The 15,007-nt window shown below is 37.3% G+C and overlaps 1 protein-coding gene across 1 annotated transcript in view; it reads right to left on the minus strand.

The window, feature by feature from the left end:
- The window catches only part of NARS2 (asparaginyl-tRNA synthetase 2, mitochondrial (putative)), a 182,351-nt gene that overhangs the window by 41,734 nt on the left and 125,610 nt on the right, over positions 1–15,007 (minus strand). Inside the window, exon 7 of the mRNA XM_006882893.1 lies at positions 7,886–8,018. Within this exon, the coding sequence (XP_006882955.1) occupies positions 7,886–8,018 (133 nt within the window). The remainder of the gene's footprint in view (positions 1–7,885; positions 8,019–15,007) is intronic.

Here is a 15,007-nt window from a genome sequence, read left to right on the forward strand (position 1 = left end):
ATTTTGAGTCGGATGACCATATGATATATTACTCTGGAGATGAAAAAGTGAGGAAAAATGGAGTTGCTTTCATAGTTAAAAAAGTCATTGCTAGATCCGTCTTGAAGTACAATATTATCAGTGACAGGATAATATCTATACGCATACAAGGAAGTCCACTATCATTCAAATATATGCTTTCAAATAGGTATATTTAATATGATGACAATCATTGGTAAACACAGATACATAAAGTACAATGATAATTAATTTGGAGGAAAGAAATATAAGCTTGAATCAAAAGATAACAGCATAAAACTCAAGGGAGTAAGGGAACTCTGGTGGCCTACTGCTAAGGCACTGAGCTGCTAATCCAAAGAGAAGCAATGGGAGTCCATAAGTGGCTCTGAGGGAGAAAGATGGGTAATCTCCTCCTTAATAGGAAATTTCTCTCTGAAATAGGACTTTCGCTCTAAAAATCTGCTGGAAGGCCAGTTATGGTTGATTTCTAATTTAATAACAGCAAAAAAAAAAGAAGAAGAAGAAGAAGAAATTTCCAAGGATCTGGTATTTCTGAGGAGAAAAGAAAAGGTTTTATGTATATTTAAGAAATTAATGTTAAAAAGTGTAAATCATTAAAAAGAAAAGTAAACCACAAAAACAGTATCAATTCTAAACCAATGAAGAAAGATAAAAAGAAATCAAGATGGTGAGCTCTGGTGGCCTAGTGGCAAGAAGCTGCACTGCAATCCTAGAAGTACGCGGTTCGAATCCACCAGATGCTCTGCTGGAGAAGGAGGAAAAATCTCCTCTGTACCAGTCAGATCTGATTTGACGGTATACACACACGAAATAATAAAAATTTTTAAAAAATAAATATATAAAAAAAAAGAAATCAAGATGAATTTAAGGAGTGGGATATGAGTAAAGAGAAACTTGATAAAAAGAGCACAAAAGAGGCTAAAGTTCATTTTCCTTAAGGTTTTATATAACGCCTTCATTTACAGTGAGATAAAGAAATTAAGTAAATGAATTTATGAAGGGCTATATCCTTCAGTCACTAAACAAAACTCAGTCAGGCAAGCTGGGAGGCAAGAAGTACAGATCATATGCCTGCCCTTATTCAGGAGCAAACACACAAACGTACAAGATGGAGACTTTGACCACTGGGGTAATTAAATTGGCTCTCTCATGGACTGTAAATTTCCCTTGCTGAAGAAAAGCACTATTTTCCTAACATTTACAATTAGATTTTTATCTATATACATATTTGAAGAAAGCAGAAACTTAACGTACTAAAATACACAAATTCTACAGGAGATTTCTTTACCAGAAAATTTGAAGAGTTAGGTCATAGAACTGGTTAGAAGCCTCTTTGGTCTAACCATATTTGGACAGTCTAAGGTGAAATATTTCTTCGGGGTGTGAAAGAGAAAATAGCAATCATGAAGGCAGTTATTTTAAACAATTCTCTCTAGCTGGCCAAGATGGAGAAAGGGACTCTCCTCTAACAACTTGCAAGGAATACAAAACCAGCTACCTGGGGACTCTGAGAACAATAGCAGAAAAAAGAGAGATTGTCAAGATTTGCATAAATGACTCGTGCTATAGCCATTAAAAAAAATCCTTACCAATGGACCAATAAGCAACATCATGACAGAGAAAAGTCTGAAGTTGTTGATAAATTTCTTTTACTTGCGTCCACAATCAATACCCCAGTGTCAGCAGTAAAGAAATCAAACACCTCTTTCTGATTAAGACAAAATAGGAATTAAGCAAAATAGGAATAGAAGGGAATTTCCTCAACATAATGAAAAGTATATATGCAAAACCAAGAGCCAATATCATTCTCAATGACGAAAGACTAAAAGTATTTTTCTTGCAAACAGGTACCAGACAAGGATACCATTGTCACTACTTCTATTCAATACTGTATTGGAAGTACTTGCTATGCAATATGACAAGAGAAGGAAATAAAAGGCATCCTGAGTGGCAAAGAGATCATTAAACTGTCACTATATGCAGATGACAAGTTAGTGTACACAGAAAACCCCAAGGATTCAACAAAAAAACTGAGAGCTAGTGAACCAATTTATTAGGGTGGCAGAATACAAGATCATTATTCAAATATGAGTGGGATGCCTCTACAGTAACAAAGAAAACTTGGAGAAGAAAACAATACCATTTACCATGGCCAAGCACAAATTGAGATACTTGGGAATGAACTTAACTAGAGACACAAAAAAACCTGTACAAAGAAAACTACAGAACATTTCTGCTTGGGGAAAAAAAGACCTAAATAAATGGGAAAAATGTTCATGGACAGGAAAACTCAATATTGTGAAAATTATTATCCTACCAAAAGCAAACTACATGTTTAACACAATCCCAGTACAGACACCAAATTCATTTTTCAAGGAGATCAAAAGGGAAATGGTCACGTTTATTTGTAGAGCAATATGACTCCAAATAAGCAAAGCAATTTTAAAAAACAAAAATTAAGTGGAAGGCATAACACTCCCTGATCTCAAAACTTCCTACACAACAAATAAACAAACAAACTTCTACACAGAGGTAGTAACCATAACAATATGGTACTGGTACAATAACAGGCACATAGATTAATGAAACAGAATCAAGAACCCAAAAATGGACCCATCTATCCACAATCAACTGATATTAAACAAGGAAATAAAACCCAGCAAGTTAGGAAATGACAACCTCTTCAACAAATGGTGCTGGTAAAACAGGATCCATATCTCACACCATACAAAAAAATCAACTCAAGGTGGATCAGAGGGTTGGAAGTAAAAGCCCAAAACCATAGTTCATAAGAGACAAATTAGGATGAAGTTTAGAAAGTCTAGTCTATGGTATAAAGATGCTGACAAATACAGCCAGAAATACAAAATCAGGAGAGGATAAAATTGATCAAGTTTCTAAAGATTAAATCTCTCTGCTCAGCAAAAACCTTTTCTAATAGGGTGAAAAGAAAGCCTACCAACTGGGAAAAAAACATTTGGCAATACCATCTCAGACAAGGGTCTCATAATAAAAGTTTACAGAACACTCCTGGGCCTCCAGAAGAAAAAGACAGATAACCCAATTACAAAATGGACAAAAGTCATGTAAAGACTTTTCACAGAGGAAGACATTCGGACAGCCAACAGGCATATGTAAAAATGTTCAAAATCAATGTCAATAAGAGAGATGTAAAAAAAAAAACCACAAAGAGATACCATCTCTTCCAGGCAGCAGCGGCAAACAAGAAATATTTGAAAGGATGTGGAGAAGTGGGAACTCTCATACACTGTTGCTGTGATTGTAAAATGGTACAACCACACTGGAAGGTAGTTTGGTGTTTCCTCAAAAAGTTGAAAATGGGAACTCTGTATGACCCAGCTATTCCACTACTAGGAATATGTTGTTATGTGCTGTTGAGTTGCCTGTGACTCATAGCAACTCTAGTACAACAGCTCTAAAATCCTGCTCTATCCCTTGCCAATCTGTCTCCGACACACCTATCTCATTACCCCAGTGGCTCAATCAATTCATCTCATCGAGGGTCTTCCTCTCCTGTACTGTCCCTCTACCCTTCCAAGATGACATTCCTCTCCAAGGACTGGTCCCTTCTTGCAACATGTCCAAAGTATGTCAGACGAAGCTTCAGAATCCTTGCCTCCAAGGAGCAGCCTGGCTTTACCTTCTCCAGGATGAACTTGTTTGTTCTTCTAGCAGTCCATGGTGTATCCAACACTCTTCTCCAGCACCACAGCTCAAAGGCATCAACTGTCCTGCTATCATCCCTAGTCACTGTCCAGCTCTCTGATGCATAGCAAGAAATTGCAAAGACCATGGCCTGGATCAGGCGCACCTTAGTCTCCATACTAACATCCCAAGGAAATTAAAATTGAGACACAAACAGAGACTTGTACACCAATGTTCGCAGCAGTGTTTTTCACCATCGCAAGAACATGGAAACAGCCCAAATGTCCAACCACAACTGAATGGATTGAGAAATTGTGGTACATTCACATAATGGAATACTATTCAGCACTCAGGAGCAACGATTTTGAAATATTCTACATAACTTGGTAGAGACTGGAGAATATTATGCTGAATGAACTAACTCAGTCTCATAAGGACAAATACTGCATAAGACCATTACTGTAAAAACAGAAGGATAACTGGTAAAATATGTATGAGGACCCAGGGCAGGAAGGGGTGGGAACACAGGGGTGAGGATGTGCAGGAGCAAAACCACATGGTTGCACAATTTGGTAGGTGGAGGGAGGGGGTGAAGGAAATGGTAAAGATCCAGCAGGGAACTGAATAGACAGAGTAATGTTGGGCATAATCCAATGGTGATTAATTTTACAAAACACAATTCATGAGAATGAGTGTATGAAACACAATGTAAATGAGGAATAGTGTCAAATGCAATGTAAATAGACTTTGTAATCAAACCAATATAAAAGAAAAACAACAATAAAAATAACAAACAAATCTGTCTTGGAGAAAGTGCAGTCAAGGTGCTACTTACAGGCAAGGATGCTGAAAGTTCATCAGACATACTTTGGGCATGTCGTCAGAAGGTCCAGTCCTTTGAAAAAGACACTATGCTGGTAGGGTGGACAATCAGAGAAAGAGGTGAAGACTTCTCACCAAGATGGACTGACTCAGTGACTGTAACAGTGGGCTGGCCTATATCAGATATTGTGAGGATGGGGCAGCATAGGGCAAGGTTGTTCAGTGTTGTTAACAAGTCATCGTCTACTCAATGGATGGCACCTCACAACAACAACAACAATCCTCTAAACTACTGTGTTGTTGTGAGGTGCCATCAAATCAAGTATGACTCATGTTGTTGTTGTTATGTACTGTCGAGTCATTTGCAACTCATAGCGACCCTATATACAATAGCCCTAAACCCTGCTCTATCCTGTGCCAACCGCACTGCCTCTGACACACCCATCCCAATTACCCCAGTCACTGAATCAATCCACCTCATAGAGGGTCTTCCCCTCTTGTGCCGTCCCTCCACCCTCCCAAGCATGATGTCCCTCTCCAAGGACCTGGCCCTCTTTGCAACATGCCCCAAATATGTCAGATGAAGCCCCAGAAGCCTTGCCTCCAAGGAGTTGCTTGGTTTAACCCTCTCTAGGATGAATCTGTTTGTTTTCTTGGCAGTCCATGGTACATTCAATACTCTTCTCCAGCACCACAGCTCAAAGGCATCAATTATCCTTCTGTCATCCCTAGGCATTGCCTAACTCTCTGATACATAACAAGTGATTGCAAAGACCATGGCCTGTATCGGACGCACCTTAGTCTCCAGAGAGACACCGTTGCTCTTGAGTACCTCAGAGAGGTCCCTAACAGCAGACTTTCCCATCGCAATACGTTTTTTTATTTCCTGACTGCTGGTGCCAAGAGTGTTGACCATGGAGCTGAGCAAACTGAAGGTGTGAACAATCTCAATCTCTTCACCATCAATCCTGATGCTACCAGTTGGTCCAGTGGTGAGAATCTTTGTCTTCTTGACATTGAGCCTCAGTCCATACTGAAGGCTGCAGTCCTTGACCCTTCGCAGCAAGTGCATGAGGTCCTCCTCAGTTTCAGCAAGCAGGGTTGTATCATCTGCATAACGCAGATTGTTAATAGATCTTCCACCAATCCTGATGCCACAATTCTCCTCATAGAGCCCAGCCTCCCGGATAATCTGCTCTGCATACAGGTTGAAAAGGTATGGAGGCAGGACACATCCCTGGTGCACACCCTTCCCAATTTTGAACCATGCAGTGTTACCCTGTTCTGTTCTGCCAAATACCTCTTGGTCCAAGCATAGGTTTCACATTAGCACGATTAAATGTTCTGGCATTCCCATTCTTCTCAGAGTCATCCACAGTTTGTTATGATCCACACAGTCAAATGCCTCTGCATAATCAATGAAACAGTATGACTCATAGCAAACCATAAACAACAGATCTGAACCTTGTCCAATACAATCTGTTTGTTCTTTTGGCCGTACAAAGGATATTCAATACTCTTCTCTAAAAACACAATTCAAAGGCATCAATTCTTTTTCTGTCATCCTTATTCACTGTCCAAGTCTCAGCAGCACAGCAAGTGAACAAAAATACTATGGCCTGAGTCCTCTCACTGACATCATTGTTCCTCAGTAATTTGAAGAGGTCCTTCATGCAGACTTTCCAACTGCAATACATCTTCTGATCTCCTGACTGATGTTAACAAGCATACTGACTATGGATCCAAGTAAGATGCTGTTGACTGTTCAATCTTTTCTGCATCTATCATGATGATGCATATTAGTCCCGTGGTGAGAACTTTTGTTTTCTTGAAGTTGGGATGCAATTCATATTGAAGGCTATAATCTTTGATCTTCTGCAGTAAGCGCTTCAAATCCTTTTCACTTTTAGCAAGCAAAGTTGTGTCATCTGCATAACGAAGGTTATTAACTAGCCTTCCTCCAAGCCTAAGGCCACATACTTCTTCAGAGTTCACATTTTTTAGTAATTGGCTCAGCACACACATTGAACAGGTATGAAGGAAAGATACAACTCTGACACACTCTTTTCTTAATTTTACTAAATTATTAAATAGGAATTATTTCTCCTATTTTCTAGATGAGGAAAATGAGCTTCAGAGAAATTAAGTCCCTTGTCTTAGAGTACACAGCAAGTGACAGACTGACTCAAATTTAGATATAACCAACTGTAGAGCTTCGGGGACTTTTCCAGAGTACTGAAGAGCAATGTTATCAGTCTGGAGACTAAGGTGCACCCAATCAAGACCATAGTCTACGCAATTAATTGCTATGTATCAGAGAGCTGGACAAGGATGACAGAAAGGAAGACCCTGGATGAGATGAATTGACACAGTAATGGTGCTAAGTGTGTAGGAGACAATGAGACTGGCCTCGGATATAGCAGTGTTCAGAGTTATTGTGCATAAGGTCCCTATGAGTTATAGGTGACTTGGTGATATATAATAACAACAGAGCTTATTGGCTCTCACTGAATTATAGCCATAGCCTCCCTTCCAAATCATTCTGTACATATACTAGAGCAATGTTCCTAAAATACACCTCTCATCATAACTTTTTTAAACTAAGACCTCTTTCTCCTTACCCTCTGGATAACACTCAAACTTCTCTAGACAAAGCTCAAGGAACAGCATTCAAATAAAAGGTCCTTCATGACCTGAATTCTGATTTTCCAAAGGTACTCCTCTCCCGTCAACACCCGTCAAAAAATATAAAACACTGGACTCTTGACACATTCTGTGAATAATTTCTATTAGTGCTTAAAGGTGCTTTATTCATTTGCTTAGAAAATAATAAGAAAACAAAGGGCTTCTATTTACTGAGCTTTTTTTAAGTGCCAGACTTCATATTAGGTATATTATACAGTACATTTGGAAGCAGGGGTGGCATCCACTTCTTAAACAACATGCCTCCGGAAACTCTATGAACTTTGATATATGTCGATAGTTCTAGTGGGGCTCCAGGCCTTTTGTTCATAGGGTTGCTACAGGGTTGTTTGACTTGAAAGCAATCAACAACAACAACAACATACTGTATATATTCTTTTCTTTACAATTGGCTTAAAGAATAAGCACTATTATTCCAATTTTATAACTGTGGGATGAAAGATCATGATGTTTCGGTAACTTCAGAGCAAAGCTGATGGCAGAACTTGATAGAAGAACTTAAACCTTGCTGACTTTGAACTTTAAATTATTACACTAAAGGTACAGTAAATACTCTTTACTTAGTTCATTCTATGAATATCTCTAATACACTGGTGTTTAAGGGAACTATATACAGCATTTTAGTGCCACAGATGTACAAAACTAAAACATTTTTTAACACTTGAGTACCTACCTGCATGAGATCCTGAAGGTTCTCAACAAAAGACATTTCTGCTTCTACCATGTAAAACTCTGCCAGGTGTCTCCGGCTCTGAGAATTCTCTGCACGGAAGGTTGGACCAAAGGTAAAAACTTGAGTAAAGGCTCTGAAATTCAAGATTAAGAGCATAAAAATAGGATTCACATGATCAGTTTTAAGCATTTAAAATATTCAATGAGCTCTATTTAGATGGGAGGGAAAAAAACAACCCTTTCCAACAAGACCAGTTTTGTGCCTCTGTCTTGTCCACAAAGCCACACATATTAGTTGCTATATTCTCTAATGGGTGATAATAATAGTTTCATTTAAAATGTTACATTTATAGAAACCATTTTATCCAAAAGGAATCTGCAAATGCTTTACAAACCCTATGTGTTACTATATATAGAGGTATAACCACTTTCCGGGTGCACTCTCCTGCAGCTGCCTTAAGCAGCAAGCAAGGACATTACACAGCAATCAAGAACAAAGTGAAGGGAAAATACCTTTTGCCCAGGAAATCAACAAACAATCTGGATGGTAACAGCTAAAACTGGAATTTCATATGGATAAGATATGCTAATTTGTTTTAGGAATGCATGAGAAAAAAATCATATGATGATTCACATTGTTCAAACTCTTTCCAAGACCATTCCTGACCACCCACGTGTTTCAGTCAATGGTTATTGACCCTGAACTTGGTTGGGGAGGGGAGGAGATAGACTTTGAGGAATTGTTTTACTTTACTCTCTGGCTTTCAAGAAGGCCTACAGCTTAAAGGTCTAAGAGGGGAAGAAAAGTCTATTTTAAAAGCAGACAAGCAGATGTTACATTTTCAATCTTTGACACTTTTAGCTTTCCTTATATTGAAACAAGGCAGCAAAATGAGACAAAGCTAATATATTATTTATGTTATATATGCTCATATACAGATATTTCCTGGGAAAGTTTAATCAAGGAATTTTAAGATTTGTTAGCACAAAATAGAAGGCCTGCGGCTCCTTAGCTATAGTCTATAGTCCTGTGTACTTTTCATTTGTCTGTCAGGAGTCAGACAATAAAAGATTAGAATATGTAATTTTCAGATATACTGATTTTTGTATATAAATGCTACTCATTTTATTCTGAGTTTTAAAAAAATGTACATTTTTTTCTGTGAAGTAAAACAGTCAAATAATTAGAGTAAGAACCAAGAATTGATTGATTTTTTTTTTTTTTGGTTGTTCTTTCTTTAAAAAAATGTACATTTTTTTCTGTGAAGTAAAACAGTCAAATAATTAGAGTAAGAACCAAGAATTGATTATTTTTTTTTTTTTTTGGTTGTTCTTTCTTTAAAGGCCATTTCAATGAACTCAATCATTAAGAAGCTTAGAAATTTATGGTTTCATTCATTCTTCAGCTATTTTTCTGAGACCATGATCAGTTCGCCCTCTAAGAACCTGCGTTATTGACAGAAAAAGAAATAGTAAGAACTGAACATTACTACTATGATCATCTCTCTCAAGATTCAGAACCAGATCTGACTACTGAGATGCTATTCAAGAGACTGACTCTACTGGCTACAATGAAAACTTTTGCCTTATTCTCCAAAACTAAAGCAAAAGGAACAATTTCCTTTTTTTATACTTCCCCAAGTCATCAAATAACCTCACATCCACTTAACCATCTATGAAATTTCTTTCTTTTTATGCCCACATCTGTCATATCAATCTAATCACAAAAATCACACTGAACATTGGATAATTTTCTTAAGTTTCTATTATCTAACAACTCCTTTCTGTCCCCTCTGCTTCTTAGTAGAAACCCTAATCTCTCAAGTGGAATACTACAACAGCTTTTAATCTAGCATCTGAATTAAAAAAGAAATAAAATCGTGTTTGCCACTTTTTTATTGCCCTCTTTTGATTTCCCCAAATTAAAACTCCTATGTTGGTGCCTTTCCTTCAGAAAGCTTTTTCTCTAGTCATCCTGCAAATATTCTCCTTCTACAGTATGTACGTGTTAGTATTTGCGCAGGCTGTTCCCTATCTCCTGCCTCTCCAAATGGCATTCTCACCCATCATTCAAGATAGGGCTAAAACACCCCTCTTTGAAACTTTATCATACACTGTCAAATTTATTGTTCCCTCTGGTATACTATGGCAACACTCTGGTCATATATTTATTATATAATATGTATCACTTTGAAATGCAATTATGTGTTGTTTTTATTTTTCTCTCTAAATTAGTTTCTTTTTTATTATTAAAATTTCAATGAAAGTTTACAGAGACTTTAGATTTCCATTCATTCATTGTTGCATATTTTCCTCTCTTCCCATCCTTCCCCCACCCTCACTTTTCTCTTAGAAAAAAAAATTACATTGTTATACAACCCCTCCCCCTAGTCCAAATTACTATGCAGCTCTTATTCTGGATTCTTGTCATGAAAATAATACCTAATCATATGTTCCTCTTAAATAGTTCTCTACCTCATCTGTTTCAATGCAGTACATATATTATGTATCCCTTCTTTTCTTAGGTTCCACCCAACCCCCATGTCAATCCCATTTTATAATAGTGGCACTATGCAGTATTTGTCCTTTTGTGACTGAGCTATTTCACTCAGCATAATGTCCTCCAGGGTCACTCATTTTGTATAATATTTCATGAGTTCCTTGTTTTCAATGAAGCATAGTATTCCATTGTGTGAATATAGCCACTTCTCTCTATCCATTTGTTTGTTGACAGTCACTTGGGTTGTTTCCAACTCTCTGCTATTGTGAACAAAGCTGCAATAAACACGGGTGAGCAGTTCTGATTTCTTTCAGGTATATATTCCCAGTAGTGGAATTGCTAGGTCAATGGTATTTCTATTTCCAACTTTTTGAGAAAGCCCCATACTGCTTTCCATAGTAGCTGCACCATTTTACACTCTCACCAACAGTGAATAAGGGTTCCACTTTCTCCACAACCTCAACAGCATTTGTTGCTTGCTGTTCTGTTGAATTTTGCTATTCTTACTGGGGTGAGATGATATCTCATAGTTGTTTTGATTTGCAGCTCTCTTAGAGCTAGGGATTTTGAACACTTCTTCATGTGCTTGTTAGCCATCTGAATGTCTTCTTTGGTGACTGTTCATATCCTGCGCCCATTTTTCAATTGGGTTGTTTATCTTGTTATGGTGCTCAAATATTCTATAAATTCTAGATATAAGTCGTTCATCACACATGTCATTACCAAATTTTTCTCAGTCCATACAGCCTCCTTTAAAAAAAAATAAAAAATTGTTTGCTTACAAAGTTTGTATACTTTGTGTTTCACATTATTCTTCATTCACATTGTCTTTTATACATCATTCTCATGCATATGATTTATGAAATTAATCACTATTGGCCCTTGACCATCATTATCCTGTCTTTTCACTCAGATCCTTCCCATTTCCTTCATCTCACTCCCTCCACTCACAAAACCGTGCAATCCTCTAGTTTAACCTCTACCCAATCTCACCTGTTTCCACCCCTTCCCTCCTTGAGTTCCCATACATATTTTACTGGTTATCCTTCTATTTTTACAATAATGGCCTTATGCAGTATTTGCCCTTATGAGACTGGGTTAGTTCATTCAGCAAAATACTCTCCAGTCTTTTCCAAGTTATGTGATATTTTTCAAAAGTGTTGCTACTGAGTAGTAACATAGTATTCCACTGCATAGTATTCCACTGTGTGAATATATGACAATTTTTTAATCCATTCAGTCGTGGTTGGACATCTAGGCTGTTTTCATGTTCTTGTGATGGTTAATAATGTTGCTATGAACATTGGTGTACAAATCTCCGTTTGTATCTCAGTTCTGATTTCCCTACTAGTGGAATAGCTGGGGCATAGAGAATTTTTATGTTTGACTTTTTGAGAAAATGTCAAATAGTCTTCCAGAGGTGTACCATTTTACAATCCCACCAACATTTATTGCTTGCTGCTCTACTCAACTTTGCCCCTGCTACTGAGGAGAGATGGTATCTCACAGTGGTTTTGATTTGCATCTCTCTTTTATTGCCACTGATTTTGAGCATTTTTTCATGTGTCTGTTTGCCATCTTAATATCTTCATCTGTGAAAAGTTCTTCCATATCCAGACAGCTTCTTAAGCTTGATCATAGTCCTTTGACCTTCAGCCTCACAGCTTAGGACAGTGTTAGTAAGTTCCCTTAGGCCCACCAGTTATGGCATCTTCCCTCAGTTGTCCAGCAAGTTTGGGTGAAGGTCCCTGGATCTGGCTCTATGAGGCAGCAGTCCGAAGTCAGCTCTGTCTCATATTAGCCTCTGATTCTCAACTGAGGTTGCACTGAGGTTGCTGTTCCTCTTGTATAGATCCCATTCTGGCTGGCGCAGTAATCTCTAGCACCAATAGATATATGCTGCTGCTTTCTGGGTGTTGTGATTCCACAGCAGAAAAACTTTTAAGACACCTTGCCCTATGCAATGAACTAGGAGGTAGAAGAATGAACTAACTAACTAACTAACTAACTAACTAACCAACCAACCAACCAACCAACCAACCAACCTTTTGCTGTCAAGTCAGAAGAATTGAATGTAGTGGACACTCCAGTGGATTTTCAGAAAAAGTAAATAACATGGGAGATGGCACATCTTTCTCCTGCAAAGAAGCTGGTGGTTGAACTGCCTGCCTTTGGACTGGCAGCACAACTCTCTAACCATGAGGCCATAAGAGCTCCTAGGAAGAGAGGCACTAAATATGCTGTTAATTTAATTTATTGGGATGTTTCATGGAATTGTGACCTTAAAAATGCAAGCTAGACACACAAATCCCATGAGATATTGATTGTACAGAAAAGCTTCAACAGTTGCTCTTTTATGTCATTGCTAGAAATATACCTATCACACGACTTTCATCTATTCTACTTTTTACAGGTGTACAACTTATGTACAACAATTATAATAATCAACTGTGCAATTATACCCTTAATCAATGTGATTTTCCCCATCACTGTGTAATTATGTATCTTTCTCTCCTATTAAGAAATTTTCTAGGGCAGCCAACATGTTTTATTCATGTTTGCACCCCCAGTACCTAAAACAGGTGCTCTTTTGAATAAATGAGTGCTAACGATGTGGGCAGGTTTTCTTAGTTGTGAACTGGAAAACATACTACAGCCTCACAAGCAACTGTTGTTGTTGTGTACTGTAGAGTCAGAACGAACCCACAGCTGACTCTCCAGCAGGTTTTCCGAGGCAGTTAATTACATGGAAGGAGACTGTCCATCCTTCTCCTGTCTTTTATTCATGCTGTTATTACAATATAGAAAGTGGGTTAGATAACCTAATTTCGGCCCTAAATAATAAATTAAAGCATAACTAAGCCCTGTGTTTCCATCTGTAATTAACTATTCAGTCTCCAGGCAGGTAGACAATTCCTACATAACTAAACTAAAAATCACATTTCTGCTTCTTAGTATACTACAGAAGTATTGGACAGATATTCACTATCAAAAAGTATACTGAAACAGGATTCTCAACGAAATCATTGAAATTTCCTAGGGTATAACTACAATCTATGTGGTATCGCTGAAACTTACTTCAGGAGCCCTCAGGAGGATTTCTAAGAAATAGACAACCATTTTTCAGAGCAGCTTAACTGAACTGCAAGGAAGGCTAAGGAGACAGTTATTTTAAAGGGACAAATTGTTTGTACTGAGAAACTAGGCGTAGAGAAAACAGTGGGTTCTAAGAACTCCAAACTCAAGTCACAAGGACATCTGTTTCTCACATAGAAAATGCTATGCAGGGTTCTCCAAGAAAAGAAGCAATAGGGATTTTAAAAAAAACTTAACAATAGCTAATATTTTTTCCTAGCAATGCAAGGTAATCTTGCCAGTGTACATGTAGAAAAATGTAAGTATCAGTATAAAATGTAGAAAGGATTTCGATTTTTGTTGTAGTAAAGGATTGGTTCTGACTGAAGCAGAGTTTGATGACTCTGTCTTAAGTAGATTCTAATGTCAAGGACAGGCAGTCCCTTCCCTCTGAAAACCTGCTGTGGGGTCAGGTATGAGTCGGTTCCAACTTGATAGCACACACAACAACAACAACAACAACAATGATGTAAGTCAAAGCCTCTTTTTAATGTTTTGTTGGTTTTTTAAAAAAAAATTTCACTCTTATTGTCTTTTATTTTAAGTACCTTTATAAATTTAATCTTTATTTGTCTTTAGGGGTAGAAGACATTAGATATAAATATCTGTGAGTAAACATCTGAGAATGATAATGTCACCAAATTACATGTTACAACACTGTCTGTAGTATATACTCCTAATGGGAAGATGTCCAAAAGAACAAGACATAGACATATGAACAAAAATTTAAAAAAAAATTTCAAAAAACCCCAAAACACAGAACAAAAAAGTATGTTCATAATAACTAGACTACATCATAAATTGAGGATTAACTTTATTTTCCATAAGAGTTAGAATGGATGGACTTCATCTGAATTAACAGATTGGTAAAATCAGCTGGGAGGGTCTGCTGAAAAACTGCCTAATTCAGCCTCCAGTCTTCTGGTTGATAAATGTCTAAATCATTTAGTAATGATCATCCTATGCCAACTTCCAGCTTCTCATGATAAAAACAGTGGTGCTGTTCAAAGTAGTGGTAACAGTAACCGAAGTCGTGAAGACTAGTAGTGGCCGCCTTTAGTAATGACTTCTTGTAGGCTAGGCTTTAAATCTAAGAATTCTAATGTTAATTCTTTTACATTGCTCTCTTCTCGTATAGAAGATTAAGGAGAGGATGCAGAATGAACTAATTTTGGTTTTTTATTAAAAAAAAAGTTAACCCTTTTAATAGCTCAATAAAATAAGCATCATTACTTCTATTTTCCACACTAAGAAACTGAAATTCAGGGTTTTCCCAAAGTTACATACTTATTAAGTAGTGAGAAGGTCAGATCTGACTTTAAAGCTCACAGCCTTAAACAGAATATTAACAAAGATAAGTATGATACTTACAGATAAACATTTACAAAGCCCAGAAAATTAGACGAAAAAATTAGAATTCCTCTGGTCAAAGGTAACTTTATGAAGCTTATTATTTTATGTGTCAGAATCATAGCTCTCTAGGATGTG

This window comes from Elephantulus edwardii, unplaced genomic scaffold, assembly GCF_000299155.1.
Source record: "Elephantulus edwardii isolate Elephantulus edwardi_28Jun2011 unplaced genomic scaffold, EleEdw1.0 scaffold00025, whole genome shotgun sequence".
Taxonomy (NCBI): Eukaryota; Metazoa; Chordata; class Mammalia; order Macroscelidea; family Macroscelididae; genus Elephantulus; species Elephantulus edwardii.